The sequence below is a fragment of the Mixophyes fleayi genome, chromosome 2 (assembly GCF_038048845.1).
Source record: "Mixophyes fleayi isolate aMixFle1 chromosome 2, aMixFle1.hap1, whole genome shotgun sequence".
In the NCBI taxonomy this organism is placed as follows: Eukaryota; Metazoa; Chordata; class Amphibia; order Anura; family Limnodynastidae; genus Mixophyes; species Mixophyes fleayi.
Window position 1 is genome coordinate 25,603,553 of NC_134403.1, and position 21,438 is coordinate 25,624,990.

The 21,438-nt window shown below is 38.6% G+C and overlaps 1 protein-coding gene across 5 annotated transcripts in view; it reads left to right on the forward strand.

Moving 5' to 3' along the window:
* Positions 1–21,438, forward strand: part of GRM5 (glutamate metabotropic receptor 5) — a 281,674-nt gene that overhangs the window by 2,558 nt on the left and 257,678 nt on the right. For all 5 annotated transcript variants that reach the window (XM_075198702.1, XM_075198706.1, XM_075198701.1 and 2 more), the window contains exon 2: positions 8,106–8,965. In XM_075198702.1, the coding sequence (XP_075054803.1) occupies positions 8,287–8,965 (679 nt within the window). In that variant the 5' untranslated portion in view covers positions 8,106–8,286. The remainder of the gene's footprint in view (positions 1–8,105; positions 8,966–21,438) is intronic.

Genomic DNA, 21,438 nt, shown 5'->3' on the forward strand with positions numbered 1-21,438 from the left:
TTTCAGTGTATCTAGGGGAACGGAGTTTGCTGCCTAAGCCATGCGCATTCTCAAACCGCATATAAATAGATGCCCTTAGTGCTTATTGTGCTTCTGTTTCTCTATTGCCCCACATAACATCATTGATATGCAGCCGGTGTCTGGTAATGAATGCCACTGTGGCTCTATGTGGATTCAGCACCTTGGACAGCGTCCCTGTAGAAGTTTAGTAGGCTGACCGCACATCTTTCTCAATATACCCCCTTTGCACTTGCTCCCAGCATCGATTGTCCTTATTTGCAGGAATACATAGTTTGTAAATGGTAAAAAAAAAATAACTAAATAACTGTTGGGGAACATTCTCTTTATCTACATTTAGCTTCTAATATAAACTACCTTGGGCTGTCTAACTAAAACCAGCGATAAGGCATGCACTGAATACAAATCACATAGCAGGATCTATCTGTGGAAAGATGTGATCTATGACAGAAAACAAATTCTTGAATTTCAGCAAATGTAACCAATGAACCAGGCATTTTTTCAATTGGTTCCTAATGAGTCATTATTTTTATGCACTGGGAAAAAAAATCTCAAGGTCACATTTATAACATCTAAGAAGCTATTTATCATTTTTTTTTAGGTTCTTTTTCCCCTCTAATATCTTTAATTATCACAATATATTTCCACAGGGCGTGTAGCAACAGTCTATACTAATTGCTTCATGTGCTGTCATAATTGCATTTCCTAAATGGTTATCAAGGATTAGTTCAAAGGGGTCTTGGCTGCTTAAGGAAACTGTAATACTGTGACGATTTTCACCACTTTTTTTTTATAAACCGGCATAATTAATATAGTTTTATTGAATTTTTCTTGGAAGCTAAAGCAGTAAGACAAACGTGTAATGGGAGAAAAGTCATAATAACATTGCAGTGCTATTAAAGCCAAGAGGAGGAAGAACCATAATTCCAGCACATCAGTGTTGGATAATACATGTGATCTTCAAAACATTTCAAAGTAAGCAGCCTGAGCTATTAAAATGTGGGTTAATATCTTCTTATTGGGTTTGCAAGAACCAATAGACAGGAATATTTCTAACAGATGATGTGTGGGATCAGTGGTATTATAATATGCTGTGGAATTATAATATGCTGTGATTGTGCATTTGTTTTGGATGAACATAATGTTTTTAAGGGCATTAAGATAATCGACTGTCGTTATCAATAGTTCACCCTCTTAGAATGATTGTTTTGCAAATGACAGACTTAATATTTTATCATTGTGTTCCATGTACTTCCATGTATTACATTCCATAAGGGGCTTATGGTGGTCGTCATGGTAGAAACCCTCATTTAATAATATGTGCTAGACCTCTAGCTCAACATGCAATGTTGTTATACCAAATGCGGTAGTTCTCCAAAATTAGGACTTTGCCATGACACCTGATGTCCAGATGTGAATGCAACCAGTTGTATAATGTAGCATAGTGTTTGTGTTATATTCAAACAGCATTTCTCCCATTATCTCATATTCTTATATATATAGTGCTATACATTTTAAGCGAGGTGTAATTTGTAAAGCCATGCACAGTTAGCTATGTAAAGATAATTCTTAATGAGTTACAACAATTTTATTCCAAAAATAATGCTGTCAGAATTGATTATTCTCCATATAAAATGTGCAGAGCAGTTCAATATTTAATATATGTTGTGTCAATGATATATAAGCATATATCATTGTTGTTATACATAAAGGTTCCTAATGTTTACATCAGTATACTGAATTATGTATAGGCAAATAGCTATACATGATTTGCTCTTTATGCACATCTCTCTCTCTCTCTCTTTCTTCCCCTCTCTCTCTCTCTTTCTCTCGCTCTCTCTCTTTCTCTCTCTCTCTCTCTCTTTCTCTCTCTCTTTCTCTCTCTCGCTCTCTCTCTCTCTTCCCCTCTCTCTCTTTCTTCCCCTCTCTCTCTCCCCCCCCCCTCTCTCTCCCCCCCTCTCTCTTCTCCTCTCTCTTCCCCTCTCTCTTCTCCTCTCTCTTCCCCTCTCTCTCCCCCTCTCGCATCCCCTCCGTCTCTCTCTTCCCCTCTCTCTCTCTCTTCCCCCCCTCTCTCTCTCTCTTCTCCTCTCTCCTCCCCTGTCTCCCTCCCTCTCTTTCTCTCTCTCGCTCTCTCTCTCCCTCTCTCTTTCCCCCCTCTCTCTTCCCCCCTCTCCCTCCCTCTCTTTCTCTCTCACTCTCTCTCTCCCTCTCCCCCTCTCTTACCCTCTCTCCATCCCTCTCTTTCTGTTTCAGGGATACTTGGATAATGTCAACACAATAAATTCTGTAGACATCAATGGGGATTCCCCCAGTGAGGGATGACCTCTCCAGTAGGTTAGACATGCATGTCATTAGTTCTGGGTCAGTGTGGAGTTTTTATTCTAACCTCTTATGTGCTGATGTGTGTTTTATTTGAAATTTTATAAAAACTCTGAATTAAACATGACCAATGAAAAAACAAACAACCCTTGTGAACCGTAAGATGGAGCGAAGCACTTTTTTGCAGGTCAGTTAGGGTGAAAGTACCATGGAAATGCCATTGGCGTCTTATATTACTGTCAGCTATCCACATCTCATAATCAATATTACCCTGTTTTTAATGTATCCATGACAAACGTACACTGTGTTTGATGTTGCAGACACTAGAGGCTTTGTACATCTTCTTCTAAATGACTATATAGCTGCAGTCTTGAAACTAACACAGCAGATGATTTTGACTTTGATAATCCAAAGCTGTAACATGAGATAAAGCTGTTTGATTTAAGTTAATTTGTTATCCTTGTACAAGATCCATAGAACTTTATGTGCAAGCTTAGGACATTAGTTCAACGATCAGCCATAAATATAATTATTAATCGGAAGTAATATAATAGTATTGGCTGTGTTACTTTTCTTTTTGATGTGATAGACTTGAGGTTTTTGCACTTGTACAGATAATGTCACTAGTTATCAGTTGTAGTATTATTATATATATATATATATATATATATATATATATATATATATATATATATGGGTTGTATTTTTGTGCTTTTGTTGTTTATTAAACAACAAAACATACATTTGACTCAATGTATAAAACAAATATTATCTGAATACAAGGTTGTACTAGACAAGTAGTTCTTAACCTATTTTGACACCTGGCACCTGTATGATTCTCAAAATATGTTCATGCACCCCTTGAAAATATGTCCAGATGTTTACTGCAATGCTTGTTTATTACTTTTATCACATTTTGCACCAATCTTTTTGGACACCAGTTTAACTAATTACTTACATGATCTACAAATCTACATGTTAAAATTACTTTCTGTCAAAATCTAGCATGATGATTGGCACCCCTAGAAATGTTGTCACGCTTTCCCTGAGTAAGAGCCACTGTCCTAGAGGAACATAGTAAAAACAGAGGTGTGGCTTGCAACATTATACAAAATGCAAGTAGCCTTTACGATATCTCTCTAATAAGCTGGTACTAACTCTAAAAATCCAGGTATGATAAAAATAATTGCTGTACAATACTGGAATGTGGGTGATTTTCTTTAAGTTTAATGTTACAACCAACTTATCATAGACTCTTTGTAATTGACAGCTTATAGTTGAATAAACCAAATCAAACACAACAATTAAACCACTTAGCAAATATATGCCTTGATTGTGCAGGCCAAACAGCTCTGACCCGTCGAGGCATGGACTCCACAAGATCTCTGAAGGCGTCCTATGGTGTCTGGCACCAAGACGTTAGTAACAGATCCTTTAAGTCTTGTTGGTTGCGAGGTGGAGTCTCCATGGCTCGGACTTGTTTTTCCAGCACATTCCACAGATGCTCGATCAGATTGAGATCTGGGGAATTTGGAGTCAACACCTTGAACTCTTTGTCATGTTCCTCAAACCTGAACAATTTTTGCAGTGTGGCAGAGTGCATTATCCTGCTACAAGAGGCCACTGCATCTGGGAATACCGCTGCCATGAAGGGGTGTACTTGGTCTGCAACAATGTTTAGGTAGGTGGTACGTGTCAAAGCCCAGAGCATCACACTGCCTCCGCCAGCTTGCCTTCTTCTCATAGTGCATCCTGGTGCCATCTCTTCTCCAGGTAAACAACGCACATGCACCCAGCTGTCCACATGATGTTAAAGAAAACGTGATTCATCAGACCAGGTAACCTTCTACCATTGCTCTATGGTCCAGTTCTGGCTCTCACGTGTCTATTGTAGGCACTTTCAGTGGTGGACAGGGGTCAGCATGGGCAATTGGATCAGTCTGCAGCTACACAGCCCCTTATACAGAAAGCTGCATTGCACTGTTTGTTCTGATACCTTTCTATCATAGCCAGCAATAACTTTTTCAGTAATTTGTGCTATAGTATCTCAACTGTGGGATTGAACCAGATGGGCTAGACTTTGCTTCCTACGTGCATCAATAAGCCTTGGGCACCTAAGACCCTGTTGCCGGTTTACCAGTGGTTCCTTGGACCACTTTTGGTAGGTATTAAGCGCTGCATACTAGGAACACCTCCAAAAGACCTGCCGTTTTGGAGATGCTCTGACCCAGTCGTCTAGCCATCATATATTAGCCCTTGTCAAAGTCGCTCAGATCCTTACGCTTGCCCATTTTTCCTGCTTCCAACACATCAGCATCAAGAGCCGACTGTTTACTTGCTGCCTAATATATCCCACCCCTTGACAGGCGCCTCACTTCACTTGTCGGTGGTTTTAATGTTGTGACCGAACGGTGTATATATATATATATATAGTAAAACAATGAAAAGGTTTCAGGGAGAGTTTTAAAATGCTCTTCAACACAGCTTGTGTAAATGTATTTCCCAGAAGTGACTTCTTCTTCTCCTGCAGCAGAATGCAAGATGTGCAACATTGATCTCTTGTTTTTCTGTTAGAAGATTTTTTTAGTGTTCATTTCCAGGGTTATTCCTTGCACCCTATGATTAGGAATCAATAATGCAAGCAATAATTTGCTCTTTAAATAGATTAAGAATTGCCTTTTTTATTTTTAGGTTCGTTATAAGTTTTTTTTTATTCCGCAGAGTTTAAATTAAATGTTGGCATAAGCTATTCTGCACAAACAACGTAATTTCTCTCCATATATGCATGTAATAAGATGAATGTAATCTGCCATGTTGCTGACTTCACCGAGTTAAAAGGGAAGATGAGCTTAGAATGGATATGTGGCCAATGTACCATGAACCGTGGCAGGATGCTTGCTTGGTCTTACTAAGCAATTACAATAAACAGAGATTCGTGTGATTAGAAATGATTTAGAAAAGATATAAGATGGAGATAACAGCTCCGTAAATAAATACTTTACTCTATGAAGGTCAAAGTAATTTTTTCCAGCATTCTGAAAAAATAAGGGTTTTAATTGCACAGTAAAATATTTTTTTTTTCATGAATAAAAGTACAGTGTTTCAGAAAGAAGTCATTTTATATATCCAATATTGATCGTTTAAATGGACTATTATTGGTCTATTTTCAGAAGATTGACTCAATTCCCAGCCCCCCATTTTTCATAGAAAGCTGCTCACTGTGCCTAATGAAGGGAAGTCGACTTGTAAGCTCAGACGACTATTTTTTCAAACTAAATTAACACATGTCAGATTTACAGAATACGAGAATATACATTGTAACATATTTAATATATGATTATTTTTCACCAGATAGAGGAAAAGTTAAAGCTAGTAATTTGCGATTCATCCTGCTAACAATTGGGAGATAAGATTTTAAAAACAAAATTATATATTGCGTTATTCCCCTTTGAAGTTAACATGCATCCATGAAAGCATATGTACTGATTAGCTAACACATACAAATACCTCTATATCATGCTATTATAAGAGCAGATTTTCTAGTTGCTTAAATATAAAAAATGGAACGGTCAGCCACAAAGGACCTGATTTATTAAGGAAAGTAAGGCAAAAAAATGAGGAGTAAATTTGCTCTTGGACAAAACCATGTTACAATGCAAGGGGTGCATCTTAGTTTATTATTTTGCACATAAGTTAAATACTGGCCGTTTTTTCATGCAGCACACAAATACGTGATAGCTTTATTTTTACACTGAAATTTAAAGTTGATTAGAACATGTCCTACCCCAACTATAAATCTGCCATCACATTTTAAATTTAGCTCCCCCTCCATTGCCAAGGTGTAAAGTTACTCATTTTTTTTTGCTTTACTTTACTCAATAAATAAGGCCCACAGTGTTTAACCTGATTTACTTTTAATCATGATTGAATTTGCAGGTTCAGGAAGCAATGCAGGACATTTGTAGATAACAACATCTAGGATGATTGGAATACTGCTCCCATTTGAATCAGTAGTTATGATATGGGGGGAAATTGCAGAATCAATTCGTAAAGACAAAATATCAGAATAACATTGTTTTATGTGTGTGTGTATTGGATGGCAGGGCATCATGTTTTAATCTGATGAGGTGATATTAATGATTTCCTCCATGACAGGTTATATAAATCATAAGACACGGCTTTGTTTAAGTACAACTTAGGACAGTGTTGGCTAACCTGTGACACTCCAGGTGTTGTGAAACTACAAGTCCCAGCCTACCCTTCCAGCAATAAGCTGCTATATATTCGCAAAGCATGCTGGGACTTGTAGTTTCATAAACACCTGGAGTGTCACAGGTTAGCCAACACTGACTTAGGAGGTCCGAGAATCAGTGACCTACTTTAATCTACAGATAGAATGATTTTAAAATATATTAATTAGTCAACTGTAAGGAATAAGCGCAATTTATGGCTTCATTCCTATACTGTATTAGTCTTTTTAGAACATTTGCAAAATTAAAATAGTTAGTGACTGTCAAATATCTGCTGGAACTAATGTCTACAAGTAAAAGATTATTTGTTTGAAAAGGAAATAAATTTGAAAATGCTTATTTGTCTGCTATATGCTTCTCACATAATTAAATTATGCAATGAATATTAGCAAAAGGATCAGCTTTGAGAGAACACACAATGCGCTCTTATGTATTAATAGCGTTAGTTGCAAGGAATTATTGGCGATGTAGTTGACATGAAATGGGATAACAGTTCTTCACACAAACATCTCATTTCTTTTATCTGTTCAACAATACCAGCTTCCCCAAATCCGCCCCTGAGCCATGTCTGTCATCTATATTCCATCCCAATGTAAAGGACTTCACTATTATTTATATAAATAAATGCAATTTGCAAGACTAGCTCATCTTACTGAACCTGCACACTTAAAGAGGTTTTTTGTAGAGCATGTAATCAAATCTCTGAAATGGACGATGACCTTTACATTGTTCCTATGGATAAAAAGATATTCAGGGTTCTAAATATGATTATTACATTTTTAATCAGCTTTGACCTTATGGTAAATTCCATATTGCAGACACCAAGGTATAACTTGTGTATATATATATATATATATATATATATATATATATATATATACACAAGTTAACCCATGCATGATACTCATGCATTCTAGTCAAATCAAGCTACTTAAGGTCTTAAAAAGGTTCTTGTCATGCATTTGGGCCTAGCCCAGGCCTCCTCAGGTGAAGAGGGTTACTTCCCGACGCAAGCGCCCTTTTTAATGTGTGTTCATGAGGTAAAATTACCTCACGAAAATGAGTTTGACCCCTCAACTCGTAAATTTAGCCTTTACTACCCCTTCCACGGGGGGGAGGGGGGATGATGGAAGTTAACTGACTTCACTATTCTAATTTTTTTGTCAAATAATGTCAGTATACCAAATTTCAGGTCAATTGGATGAGCCCTTTCTGAGAAAATAGTTTTTTCCACACACACACATACTAACACACGCCGATAGGCTTTTACTTTTATATATTAGATAATGCTAAGAATTTAGTAGGTCAGTGTAGTATATAACTCCGCCCAGCAGGTGGCGCTGCAGCTTGAGGTTTTTTTTCCACACACAGACTAACACACGCCACTAGGCTTTTATATTATAGATATATATATATATATATATATATATATATATTAGTGTGACGATTTAGTATGATTAAAGAGTTTGTATGGTTACAGTGTACACATGCTGAATGCTTTCTGTTTTTCTTCTTTAGGGAATGACAGTACGGGCTGACGGTAAAGCTCTCCTTCGATGGTCTTTTGTCCATAAAGATCGATTATTAAGTGGTGGGAAATAGTGCATGGAGAGACGTCAAACGAGGTGTAGAAGACTAAGAGACTTGAGATCTTTCCTTTTCATCATGTTGTCTTCTCCAGCCTAAATTGTGTCCTAAAATGCTCCCTTACATTTTGTTGATACTTCTGCTGTTAAAGGAAGATGGATCTGGGAATGTTGGGATTATGGTGTCGGCACAAACAAACGAAAGACGGGTGGTGGCACACATGCCAGGAGACATCATCATCGGGGCATTGTTTTCGGTTCACCACCAACCAACGGTTGAAAAGGTTCACGAGAGGAAATGTGGAGAAATAAGAGAACAATATGGCATACAAAGAGTGGAAGCCATGCTACATACGCTCGATAGAATCAACGCAGACCCCAACGTGTTGCCAAACATAACTCTCGGATGTGAGATACGAGATTCCTGCTGGCATTCCGCAGTGGCTTTGGAACAAAGTATAGAATTTATAAGAGACTCGTTAATTTCATCAGAAGAAGAGGAAGGATTGGTCCGTTGTTCCGATGGATCGTCTTCATTATCCCAACCGAAAAAACCCATTGTTGGAGTTATTGGACCTGGATCCAGCTCTGTGGCCATTCAAGTTCAGAATTTACTGCAGCTTTTCAATATACCTCAAATTGCTTACTCTGCAACAAGTATGGACCTGAGTGACAAAACCTTGTACAAGTATTTCATGAGAGTGGTTCCGTCTGATGCTCAACAAGCCAGAGCCATGGTGGATATTGTCAAAAGGTACAACTGGACTTACGTCTCTGCAGTACATACCGAAGGTAAGAAACTCTGTGCAGCAAACGTTAAATGACGGTGATTTAATCATAGAACAGTATACTGTATTTAAGACTTTTGCAAAAAAAATGACAAGTTCAGACTTGTTGAGAATTCCAACAATGTGTGATCTTTGGACATGATTTTTACTAGATTTAAAGTTTGACGTTGATGGAATTTGTTTCAGTTGTATCTTGCTACAAATTCGTACATTTGTTATGACAAATCTAGTGAAGAAACCATAAACACAACTATGCATAAGAATATAGTACAATATTTCATGCGCTAGATTTATTCTGATTCATATACAAATTAATATAACAAATAATTGTTTTGTTCTTCCTTGGGAATATTTAGTAAACAATAAGGTGTTTTCCACATTCAGCTACCTTAATTGGGAGTTCTGCATTTTCATTACACTGGGAATTGACACCAAGCTTCTCTGAATACAATTTCAATTCAATACACAGAGAGCAGTAGAGACACGTTCTATCCCAAGGAAAAAAATATATACGGATTAAGGAACGTCAAAAATATGCACTAGAAGTCATTGTGTCTATGGAAAACTAACAATGACTGGCAGAGTTATAGTATATTTAGATAATACACAAATATAGCACATAGCAAGAAATGAAAAGAAAACGGGATCTGTATAAACCCTTTTGTGCTACATACACTACCCTGCCCAATTATATAAATACATGGCTAAGAACGGTGTAACAATACACAATAGAAAAAACAATCAGTCACAAAATAGTACTAAATGGCTACATCAGAATTGTTTCAGATTAAAATCCTCATATATACTGGTTAAAACAACAACATAGCACAACATTTTGGGGCATGACTATAGCCTTCTTCAAGTACATAACAAAAATAACCTTTTTTGGGTAGGGCCAACCCTGTTGTCGAGGAGCGCAGTAAATGAAAAAAGGACACTAAAACAAAAAAGTAAGCTACTTGCAGAAATTCCTTTGATACCTGTTTTGAGGTCATTTGGAACCCTTCTGTGAGTTCCCATGATCTGATGGAGTGATTTCCAGATCAATATTCTACTGCTGTATGAAGATAACATAGACAAGCTAATGATTTCAAATCATCTGAACATAGGAAACCGTTTTAACTAACATTAAGTTGGTTTGAGCATAACAAAGAATAGTGGAGAATAAAAACAATTAAATACATAATGTAAATGAATCTTAGAACGTACCAAGTCTTTATAATGAATTAAACATTTACACTATACATCAGTGCTTCAACATTATCTCATACTGAGTGTACGCCGTCATGAGAATTTCTGTGGAACCGTGGATGGTATGTTAGCTGAGGTTGAATAACACTGAATGGCGAGAGCAAATCTGTTTCCATGACAACAGAATCCTTGGTTTTAGAAACTATTCAACAAACTGTGGTAAACAATTTCTGAACATCGTGGCTGCTGTTCTCTGCAGTTTATTGTTATTTTTTATTTATAAAGCACCAACATTGCTATAAGGAGGGGAGGAAAAAAATCATACAATGATTACAATACAGGAATATAACTTGAGACAAAGGGTGAAGGTCTTGCACACAATATGATAGGAAAAAGGAAGTCATATAATAGGTACATGTAGTTGTATTGCATAACGGTCCAGTAGTGTTTGAACTCAATAGAGGAGTAAATTGTTGGGGACTGGCCAATCAGCTGTTTTATGTAAATATTAGAGCTCAGTGTTCCTGGTAACTATAATTTCTTGATACAAACCATCAGTTTCAGGTACATCACATCTATGTATGTCAGAGTTTGAGACATCTGCTACCTAAGTAAGAAAATAAGCAGTTGGTGTTATATACCTAATATGCTGTGTGTCCCTATAATTTTATGGAAATATTTCTGTGCACCAATAATATTAGCCAATGGATTTTAAAATGTCCAGCAGCGCGTGACTATTTAGTTTAAGCAGCACAGCTCCTGTCCCCACCCCTACTGAGGTTAGTGGTACATGAGCATCTCTATTCCTTGCCTGCTTCCTCTACTGGCTTCTTACTGTGCACCGCATAGTCCCGTCTATCGGACTTGTCTCCCCTCCCCCACCATGTTTGTGTGTCTCATGTCTGTGTTTCTTACCACCCCACATGTGTTTATTTTATGTATTGCAATTCCCTCCTTACTGGTCTTCCCAAAGTCAGACTTGAGCCCCTACAATCTATTTTGCACGCAGCGGCTAGATTGATTTTCCTTGCAAACCGTTATTCCTCTGCTGAGCCGCTCTGTCAGTCTCTACATTGGTTGTCTGTTTTTCAACGAATCCAATATAAACATCTTCTACTAACATACAAGGCCATCAACATACTTGCACCAACATACATCTCCCTTGTTTCAAAATATCTCCCAATTCGACACCTCCGATCTGCACAAGATCTGTGTTTTTCATCATATCCTCCCAATCCCGGTTACAGGGCACTTTTCGGGCTGCCCACACTTTATGGAATTCACTCCTTCACACCACAGGACTTTCCTCTAGTCTTCAAACTTTCAAGCGTTCTCTGAATATCCACCTCTTCAGACAAGCTTATAGTATTCCTCTACCACACTCTTAATCTCCCTAGGTTACCCTATTACCACCCTATACACAGCTAACACAAGACAACAACCCTCTGACCAACATAGTTGTGTGACTGATCATGCAGCCCACTAAATACTTTATAACCTTTGCATTCTAGGTGGACAAATATTGAATATGATGTAGCACTTACCCTTGTGTATCAAACCATTGTCCCATAGATTGTAAGCTTGCGAGCAGGTCCTTCTTACCTCTCTGTCTGTATGTATGACCCAGTATTGTTTTATTTTGCTTTGCGTCTAATTGTAAAGCGCTACGGAATCTGCTGGCGCTATATAAATAAAAGATGATGATGATGATGTATCATCTCGCTCTCTCTGTTTCCCCTTTGTGTTTTCCTCTTTTTCTCCAATTATGAATGTGTACCTCTCTCCCTCTCCCTCTGTCTCCCCATGTGTGCATCTGCCCTCCCTTGTGTGTGTGTGCAAGTGCATATCTCTCTCCCATTTGTATGTTTCTGTCCCCTTCCGCCTACCCCTTTGTGAGAATTTCTGCCTCAAAAATTAAAACAAATTTTGCAAAGTTTAAAAAATAGATTCAATTTACCTAAAAAAAAAAAATCTTCATTCATTATAAACTGATTTATTCAAACAATAAAGCAATTTTGAATTGATATTATCTCTTATTGCCATCTTGAAATGGCGATTAAGCATTGCGGTTCTACATATATCGTCACTGTGCTTGTTAAACAGGCATCCCCCCATGCACACATTTGGAAACCCCCCTTTAGGAGTGCTGTGTTTGTCCCTGAATAAGTAAGTACAGATACACTCATATATTAAATAGAATCATTTTAACTTTTAACAGAGAATATCTTGTTTTACCTTACTAGGTAACATTTTGATGCACAAATTGTGAAAAAATGCTGCATTCAGCGTTGATATTACTATTAAGGCTAACTGTTATATTATACCATGCTGCCATTGATCTTAGCCAATCATCAATATCATCAGTTATTTTATATAGCACCACTAATTACGCAGCACTGTACAGAGAACTCATTCACATCAGCCCCTGCCCCGTTGGAGCTTACAGTCTAAATTCCCTAACACGCACGCACACACACACACACACACACACACACACACACACACACACAGACAGACAGACAGACAGAGAGAGAGAGAGAGAGACTAGGGTCAATTTTGATAGCAGCCAATTAGCCTACTAGTATGTTTTTGGAGTGTGGGAGGAAACCGGAGCACCTGGAGGAAACCCACACAAACACGGGGAGAACATACATACTCCACACAGATAAGGCCATAGTCAGGATTTGAACTCATGACCCCAGTGCTGTAAGGCAGAAGTGCTAACTACTGAGCCACTGTGCTGCCCAATTCAAAATACTTAACTTGATTGTGATGTAAAAATAGTCTTAATTGTGTCTTATCACCATGCATTACGAAACACCAACAATTTAGCTGAGTGATGAATAAATAAATTGATCAATCTGTTGATTGATAGGTTAAATCTGTTTATCTTTCGAGACAAGTAAAGCAATTTGTTGATATTTATAATTCTTTAGATTTTTGATTTGTCAGATGGTAATTACAGTTTACAGACTAAGGGTGGTTCTGGCTAAATTTGACAATAGAAGAGAATAATAAGTAACCCCTCAAGGCTGTACAAAGTCCAGTGCACAATAATCCATGTCAAACCTCCAGAAGCATTTGGCAAGTTAACCTCTCAGTGGGAATAAAACTTCTGCTTTATCCCATGCATAACATACAAATTAATTTCCCATGACGTACAAATTCATTTCAATCACTCCATCTAATTTGCTCATTATAACTGTTGATGCCATTCTTTATAAGACACTATTTGTAAGTCCATCCATGGGTTCCACCATTATTAGCTCCATGAAATTCCAGCCTAACTATCCCCACAGTGAAAACTTTCCATTTATGTTGCTAGTGTGTAAAAGGCAAATCTTTCTATTTTTCTTGAAAGCGTTTGTAAACATTGATTAGATCACTTTTAAAGCAGCTTTTCCTCCCACAACATAAACAACCCCAGTTTTTCAAATCTTTCATTATAATTTTACCCTTCCATTCCTTTTAACAATACAGATTTTCAGTCTCTAAACCATCTAAATTTCACATTCGTCTTTCATATACACACGTGCATATGATCTATACCAGAGGTGCTCAAACCCAGTGCTCAAGACCTAACAACAGGTCATGTTTTCAGGATTTCTGTCTGTAGAAACAGGTGGGATAAGTACTGAACCCCAAAAAATAGATTAATTTTCTTGTGCATGATTAAAGGAATCCTGAAAACTGTTGGTAGATCTTGATTACTGAGTTTCAGCACCTTTGTTCTATACAATGACAAAATTATATTTGCTTTTCAGGCATTTATGACCTGTTTCTAAGGGTTTTATTAGCTCTTACAGTAGCTGCCTGACATTGGGTGCTAATCCTTACTTCTAGAGTTTATAGCCTACTAGAATCCTCAATACCCTATCTCGCCAACTTTATACTATTCATTGTATAGGTAGCACAATTATGACCTTGGTGTATATGCATTCACTTATATTTTCCTACAATGGATCACTGCTGTTTTTGTGTTCGTCATTGGTGCATATTCTTCTGAAGGGACTTAATGTTCAGCTCTGTTAATAATCTTGCAAAACTTAGTGTCTCTGCAAATATGAACACATAACTTCATAGACCATCTACAAGATCCTTAAATAGAAACACTGAAAAATACAGGACCCATTACCAATTCTTGAGACACCTCACTAAAAATATCTGAATATGCTCCATATATAATAACCCTTGTATCCCTCAGCCAGTTATCTGCCCATGTTCATATTTTCCCCTACTTCCAGTGTGCTTACCTTATAAACCAATTAGTTGTGTTCAACTTTATGAAATGCTTTCCCAAAATTAAAATAAAATGCATGAACTGCATTGCCAAGATCCAGTGTACAACATACTTTTTAATAGAGATGCTCAGGCTCGGTTCCCCGAGAACCGAACACACCCGAACTTAGCAGATCCGAGTACAGACCTGAGTCGGCTCGGTACTTTCGTACTTTTTTGGACTTGAAAACGAGGCAAAACTTCATCGTTACGTCGTTGGATCTTGCGATTTTTGGATTCCTTTTTAATATCCAACATAGCGGTTCGGACCTAAGGACAATTCCATCTTGCATCAGTTTTCTTTTCTGCCATTGCTGTGTGCCAATGTGTCCTAGATGTGGTAGGAACTGCCGTGTATTTGAGTCATTGCTCTGTCGCTTACCATCCAGCCAGGTCGCTGCAGTCTTTGTCCAAAAGTGTATGAAAATAATATTGTGACCTGTGAGGTGGTCTAAATTGACTGCAAATGACTTGAAATTAGTGTTATTGAGGTTAATAATAATGAAGGAACAAAAATAAGAGCAAAATAATGTGATTTTAGCATATTTTAGGATTTTTTCTAAAAAATCCAAAACCAAAACACACGAGGGCGGTTTTGCCAAAACCAAAATCAAAACACAAAGCTAATCCAGATCCAAAACCAAAACCAGTTCACGGAAGTCACTGAGCATCTCTACTTTTAATTGAAACTGATCAGGCTAGTTTGTCATGACGGGTCCCTTAAAAAAATCTCGATCCTATGTTATTAATTTATTTTAAATAATATAATTATGTATATTCTCTTAGAGTTTCTACAAATATTTTACCACCACTGATTTCAGGAGTATTGGTCTGCAATTTCCTGTAGATATTAATTTCTCTATTTTAGATATTGGAAAAGCATCTGCCTTCCCCCATGCCATACTGATCTAGTGATGTAGCAGTCTATAAATATAACAAATAGTGGTTTAAATAGCTCTCCAGATGATGTGGGTGGATGCCACCTGTGCCAGGGCCTTAACCAATCTTAATGTTATTTAGTTCTAAATGTACTACTTCCAGAGTTATACCGATAATACCCAATGGTGTGCATGGGTTATTGTGGCAAAACGCGTTTCTTGGCATTGTTTCCTCCTCTGTAAAGAGAGATGAATGTCATTTTATGTCTGCTTTTTTAAGTATTTCCTTCATTCAGTGTCCTTAGTTCATCTTTTAGTATCCCAATGCTGCTAAGTTTTCATTTTTTGCTCTTTATTTAGTTGAAAAACCTTTTTGAGGGTAGTTTTACTTTCTTTAGCAATCATCTACCAGTTTCTGTCTCGCTAGCTTGATTTGTCTTAAGTTTGGTTACATGCCTTATATTTAAGTAATGACTACTGTACCTACTTTTAAAAAATGTAAATACTCTCTATTCCTGTAACACATTTGTTTTCTGAGTTACAATTGGTCTCATTATTTCTGGAGTTTATTTCTAGAGGTTGTTGCCTTAAGCTTATCACCTAGTACCCAGGATCTTCCATCTCCACCTAGCACTGACATTGGTACCAATGTGTACCAAGAACACAGGGTCCTACCTAGTCCCACTCAATACCTTACCTGATCTGCAATATTGAGAACCTGAGCACCAGCTATTAGATTCTAGCTGAGTACTGGGGAGCCATCAAGCTGTTCTGCATTCACAGTCTCTTTGACAGATTACAGTATCTGACCTCCTAATAATTCAGTCTCTTACCACCAGCACCTGTCTGGCCTTTATTGCACTCCTATTCTCCTTACGGGTGCAGTTATTCCCCGGGCTGCTAGCGGAAGTTTTGTGCTCCTATAAAGCTGACCGGACATCCCCAGTGTTGGCCTGTGCCAAATCGGGACACACGTCCCTGATACTCTACTTATTTTATCGCTTACCAATAAACATTGTCTGCTGCGATTGTTGTGGTTCCAACTCACAATGCGATTTATTAGCACAAGCAAAAGAATAATAATTCAATAATATAAAGTACAGCCGATACATACGCAAGCGCCCTGGATCCAGCATACAGTCATTCAGTCCTGAAGTCTGTGGTCAAAGAAACTGTCTGTTGGCCCCAGAGCTCCTGCTTATATACAGTTAGTGATGCAGTAAAAACAATAGAGATGATTTGGCGTGTTTCCATAGGTTCAGGCTTCATGAAGGTCAAGTGTAATGCAGATCATTGGCCAGTTCAAACAATGCCCTTCAAGGGTGGGGGTCAGCTCTCCAACAGCTGCATACTAATCTTCCCGCTGAAAGCTGGTTCAAACTGATCTATTTACATTGCACACACAATACCATTCAGATCATTTATTCCCTATAATCAATATCTTGCTTACGCAAGGTGTTATCTCTTAGACGATTGAACCGGATGTCTGAGGATAAATAGGGGATTAGAATGATACCAGACATGATATGTTTCCTGCATCCTGAACCTTAGATCTCACTAAAGTGTATATAACATTATTATATTTAACTATAAACTCTGCTACATTTCATTATAAATAACTATGTGTTTGGAATTATTTTTAATATGAACCAATTACAAGTGTACGTGTTCGTGTATATGTATGTGTGCGTTATTTATCGTACGATTGCGTCATAACACGTGGCGTACTGATCGCAATCGCACGGGAAAACAATATTAATCAGTTTGATTCACTTCATCCAATTATTTGACTTCGACACTTCTTATTACTGTAACCCAGCTACCTACCTCAGGATCCTGCTCTCCCATGTCTCCCTCTCCTTCTGCACCATCACCACGCCAGTCCTCTCCATGTCATCAGAGGTACAATGGCATTCATCCTCAAACCAGAAGTGTGTACATACAAAATGTATACTGGGTGGAATTAGCATGGAAAACATGCTGCGCCTGATGAAGATGTAATGTCCATCCATAACATGCTGCATAAATTGCGTCCAAGAAAAAGTCACTTTTGATGTAGAAGGCTGAGTCGACGCATCTTAGTGGATCATCATTGTTGTCCGTGTGTATCTTACACCAGGAGTAGGGCACCCACAACATGTACATTTCATGACGGATCTATGTCACTTGCGTCCAGGTCTACATCAGTCACATTTACCTGATCAAGCCCTTACTGTAATTTGCCTATGTTTGCACGCCCCCCCCCCCCCACCCCCGATCCGCCTCTATAAGTGTAAGGAGTCATATACGCAAAATGCCACCGACTCTGTATACAGATGCAAGCACAAATCTTTTTATACATAAGCTTAGGATGAATCTAGTTCAGCAACATCTATACACTAAAAAATGAACACATGAATACCAGATCACTTGATCTTTTGAAAAATGTAAGTGTGAGCCTTACTTGTGCTCATTCCTTGCTTTGAACTATCAAATTACCTTAAACTGCTCTTACAGCTGATAGCACTTGGGAATTATTTTGCACCTCGACTAATTGCTTATCTCACTTTGCAAACAAGTAAGGAGCTTTGCGAAGACCAATATCATATTCAAAGTTAAATCTCTCAGCAATTTACCAGGTCTATTCTATCAAATCCTTTTCAACCTGGAGTTGATTAATGCACTTTTCTTCTTAGGAGTTGTAACGCCAAGATGTTCACAAGGATATGAGCTTAAAACAGGCTTCTCAGTCAGCTTACCAACCCACTTATTAATGGTATATTCCTGAGCTGTGGTGACTGCATGCTTTCTACTCAGCATGCACCTATCTGTTGGGTCAGTGATGGTGCCGATAGAATAGAATTGTGAGCCTCCTAGTGAATGATAGAGCCCAGAGGCAAATCGAGGGGGGGGGGGGGGTTCTGGTGCCTGGAAACCCCCCTCCAAGCCTGGGGCACTGTATAATTGAGGTGGCTGGACCCTACCCCCGCTTTACACAGCATTTTGTTTGCCCTAAATTTTTCCGAATAATTGCTCATTGTGCGTGGTATAACTGATTTAGCTGTTCCATACAATATACTTTCGGGGAGATTTACTAAAGCTTCTAAAAAGGCAGACGTAAAGGTATTGCCCATAGCAACCAATCAGATTCTAGCTATCATTTATGTAGTGCATTTTAGAAAATGATAGCCGTGGTCTGATTGGTTGCTTTGGGCAACAATTCCATTTTCCCTCTTTAAAAGCTTTAACAAATTTACCGCCAGGTCTGGCTACCAGGCGCAGATCCAGAGGGGTCTAATTATCAAACATAAATTCTCACATAAACCTCAGTTTTCGGGGATTGACCGCAAAATTATTATTTATGATTCCTGCATTGCTCTGCTGCTTTGCATCTGTCTTCGTTTTACTGAGCAGTCCCCATAAGAGTGTATGGGGAGTGCTCAGGAAGGCTATTTACTAATGTAAGCCAGCTGAAGCCGCACGAATCCACTTCGTTTTCTGCACTATGGTAGGTTTCTCCCTGCGCATGCCCAAGCTTTTCGGTTGGTGCATGCGCACAGGGGTTTAATCAAGCCGGAAAACACACCGCAAATAGGAACGCAAGAGAAGAAGAGGTGTAAAGTAAGTGATACACTTCAGCCATTTTTTGGAACGGCTGTTCCTGCTTTGATTTTTTAATAAACATGAGAGATCTTTAAATCTTCATCTATGCGATGAGGAGTGAAAAGTATCTTTCATAATATGCGGTGCTACTTATAAAGGGGCCTTAGTGACATCACATGATGACAAAACTCTGATTTCCTGAAACTGGAGAAGTATTTTGGAGTTTTCGCACTGACAGGGCCTGATTGATCTTCAGACGTAAGTCCCGTTGCGTGCCGTGTCGCGCATGAAATTGCTTGTTGTATGTTCAGAAACAAACTCTATACCGGTGAACGCAAGTGCATGCAATTCAAGTCCAAACGCAAATGACACTTCTGACTACCTAAGATTTGAAGGGGCGAAACGGGGGAGAAGAATGGCGGATGCACATAGGCGGTCTACTGTAAACGCGGGCTGGGAATTGTAAAAATGATTTTATGTACAGTACAAAGAACATAAAAAAAATAAAAATAAATATATTTTGATTAATAATGATAGTATTAAGAGTTGTTAATGTATTTAATTTTTATTCCATTATGGGACTTTATACTTCACATATGCATTGTGCTCTGTCTGTCTGGCAAGTGAAGTATAGCCAGAATCTTCTTATATCCGTATTCAAATGGATCCGCTAGTACTTGAATACAGGCATACTTGCATCATCAGTTATTTATATAGCCAAGGGCAAACGCAGGATTTGTAGAGGGGGGTTTCCACACCATGCCGCCAGTGGGTGTGACCAGCATGCATGGGGGCGTGGCTATAATATTAGACAGTGCTTGGCTGCTCTCCAATTCTTCCTATCCCCATAATATACATGGGCAATGCTGTGTGCACTACTGTTAGGTGCATGCAGCTCTGCCTTTTCAAGCAGAGCTGCGTGAAGTGGGAGCAGGGTCCAGCCACCTAAATTATACAGTGCCCCAGGCTTGGAAGGGGGTTTCCAGGCACTATGAAACCCCCCTCGGTTTGCCTAATTCCGCAGCGCATCACATCAGTCCCTGCCCCATTGGAGCTTACAGTCTAAATTCCCTTAATCTACAAACACACACAGACAGAGAGAGACTAAGGTCAATTTTGATAGCAGCCAATTAACCTACTAGTATGTTTTTGGATTGTGGGAGGAAACCCACGCAAACACAGGGAGAACATACAAACTCCACACAGATGGTCGGGAGTCGAACTCATGACCCCAGTGCTGTGAGGCAGAAGTGCTAACCACTAGGCCACTGTGCTTGCATGTAATTTACCGATTTTTAAAAAAAACAAACAGCGTTCACATTGCGTTTCATGATGAATTAGGCCAACAGTGTCCAGGTCTCAGCAGTGTTTGCAAACATTGCCATATACAAGTGTTTCTTGAACCAGAAGGAACACTTGCTGGCTACCTTATATTCTGGCTGTCATTGACAGCTGTGTTAGGGAGATTAAGGATCACTCTGGAGCACAATCTCTTCATCTGCATGATGACGTTGAAAAAAAAATGTTATCATTGTTAAAGTACTGCAGATATGACATTTTGTAAATGTCAGTATGCATGGAGGGTTAAATGTACTCTTAGACCAGGACTGGGTGACCAAATTAGCAATGTAGTTGTTTAACTGCTGACCTAATATAGCAAGCATTATATCACTGTGAAGGTGAGAGTACTGCGCTTAATTAAAAATGTCATCATTAGCAACATTTTCTTGAATGTCTTTTTAATTAAGGTTATGATTGTACAGATTAGTAATTAGCCTTCCATTAAGCAAGTATCATTGTAGCATGAGTACAGTAGAACACTTCATTTCAAGTGTAGGAATGTATTGTGGTATTGTGATAGCCGAAATTAACAAAAACACCCTTTCAGTGCAATCACACAGCATATGCCTTGGAAGCTCTGAAACATTAAGAAGCTAATTCGGAGCTAAGTGCAAATATTTCCGGGGGGCAGATGTTGCAGGCAAACAAACCATGTTGTACTGCAAAGGTTGTAAATGCAATAATGCAAACATGCTCTTAAATGCTGGGCTAATACTGCACGTTGTTGCATGCGGCACACACAAACTGATCTGCCTGAATGTTGTGTCATCTTTGAGCTTTATGTAGGTTGACTGTCAATTGCAAATTTTTCAGAGATTTCCGTGACATTCTATGTCACCGCTCTTTCACTCGGTAGTTTCCACTTCACTCACACCTCCAAAACTGGAAGCAGACATTGAGCAACGGTTGGGTCCCTTCTTTCCCCAGGCTACACATTCACAGTTCTACCATTTGTTCCACAACTCATGCTCCCATTTCTTTTATCATGTTAATACTATCTAGATTTTCAACCCCTTCTCTCTGTGTGGTGTTGCTGTGGTCTATTGTCCTCCTGGACCTCCACAACATTTCCTTGAACATTTGTCTGCCTGACATTTCTGATCTTTGACGTTCCCACCATCGTCAACACCCCAATTAATGGCCCATGTTATGCCCATGGCGCTAAAATATTCTCTCTAACTCCTCTCTTGGCCTCTCCCAGTGCTTA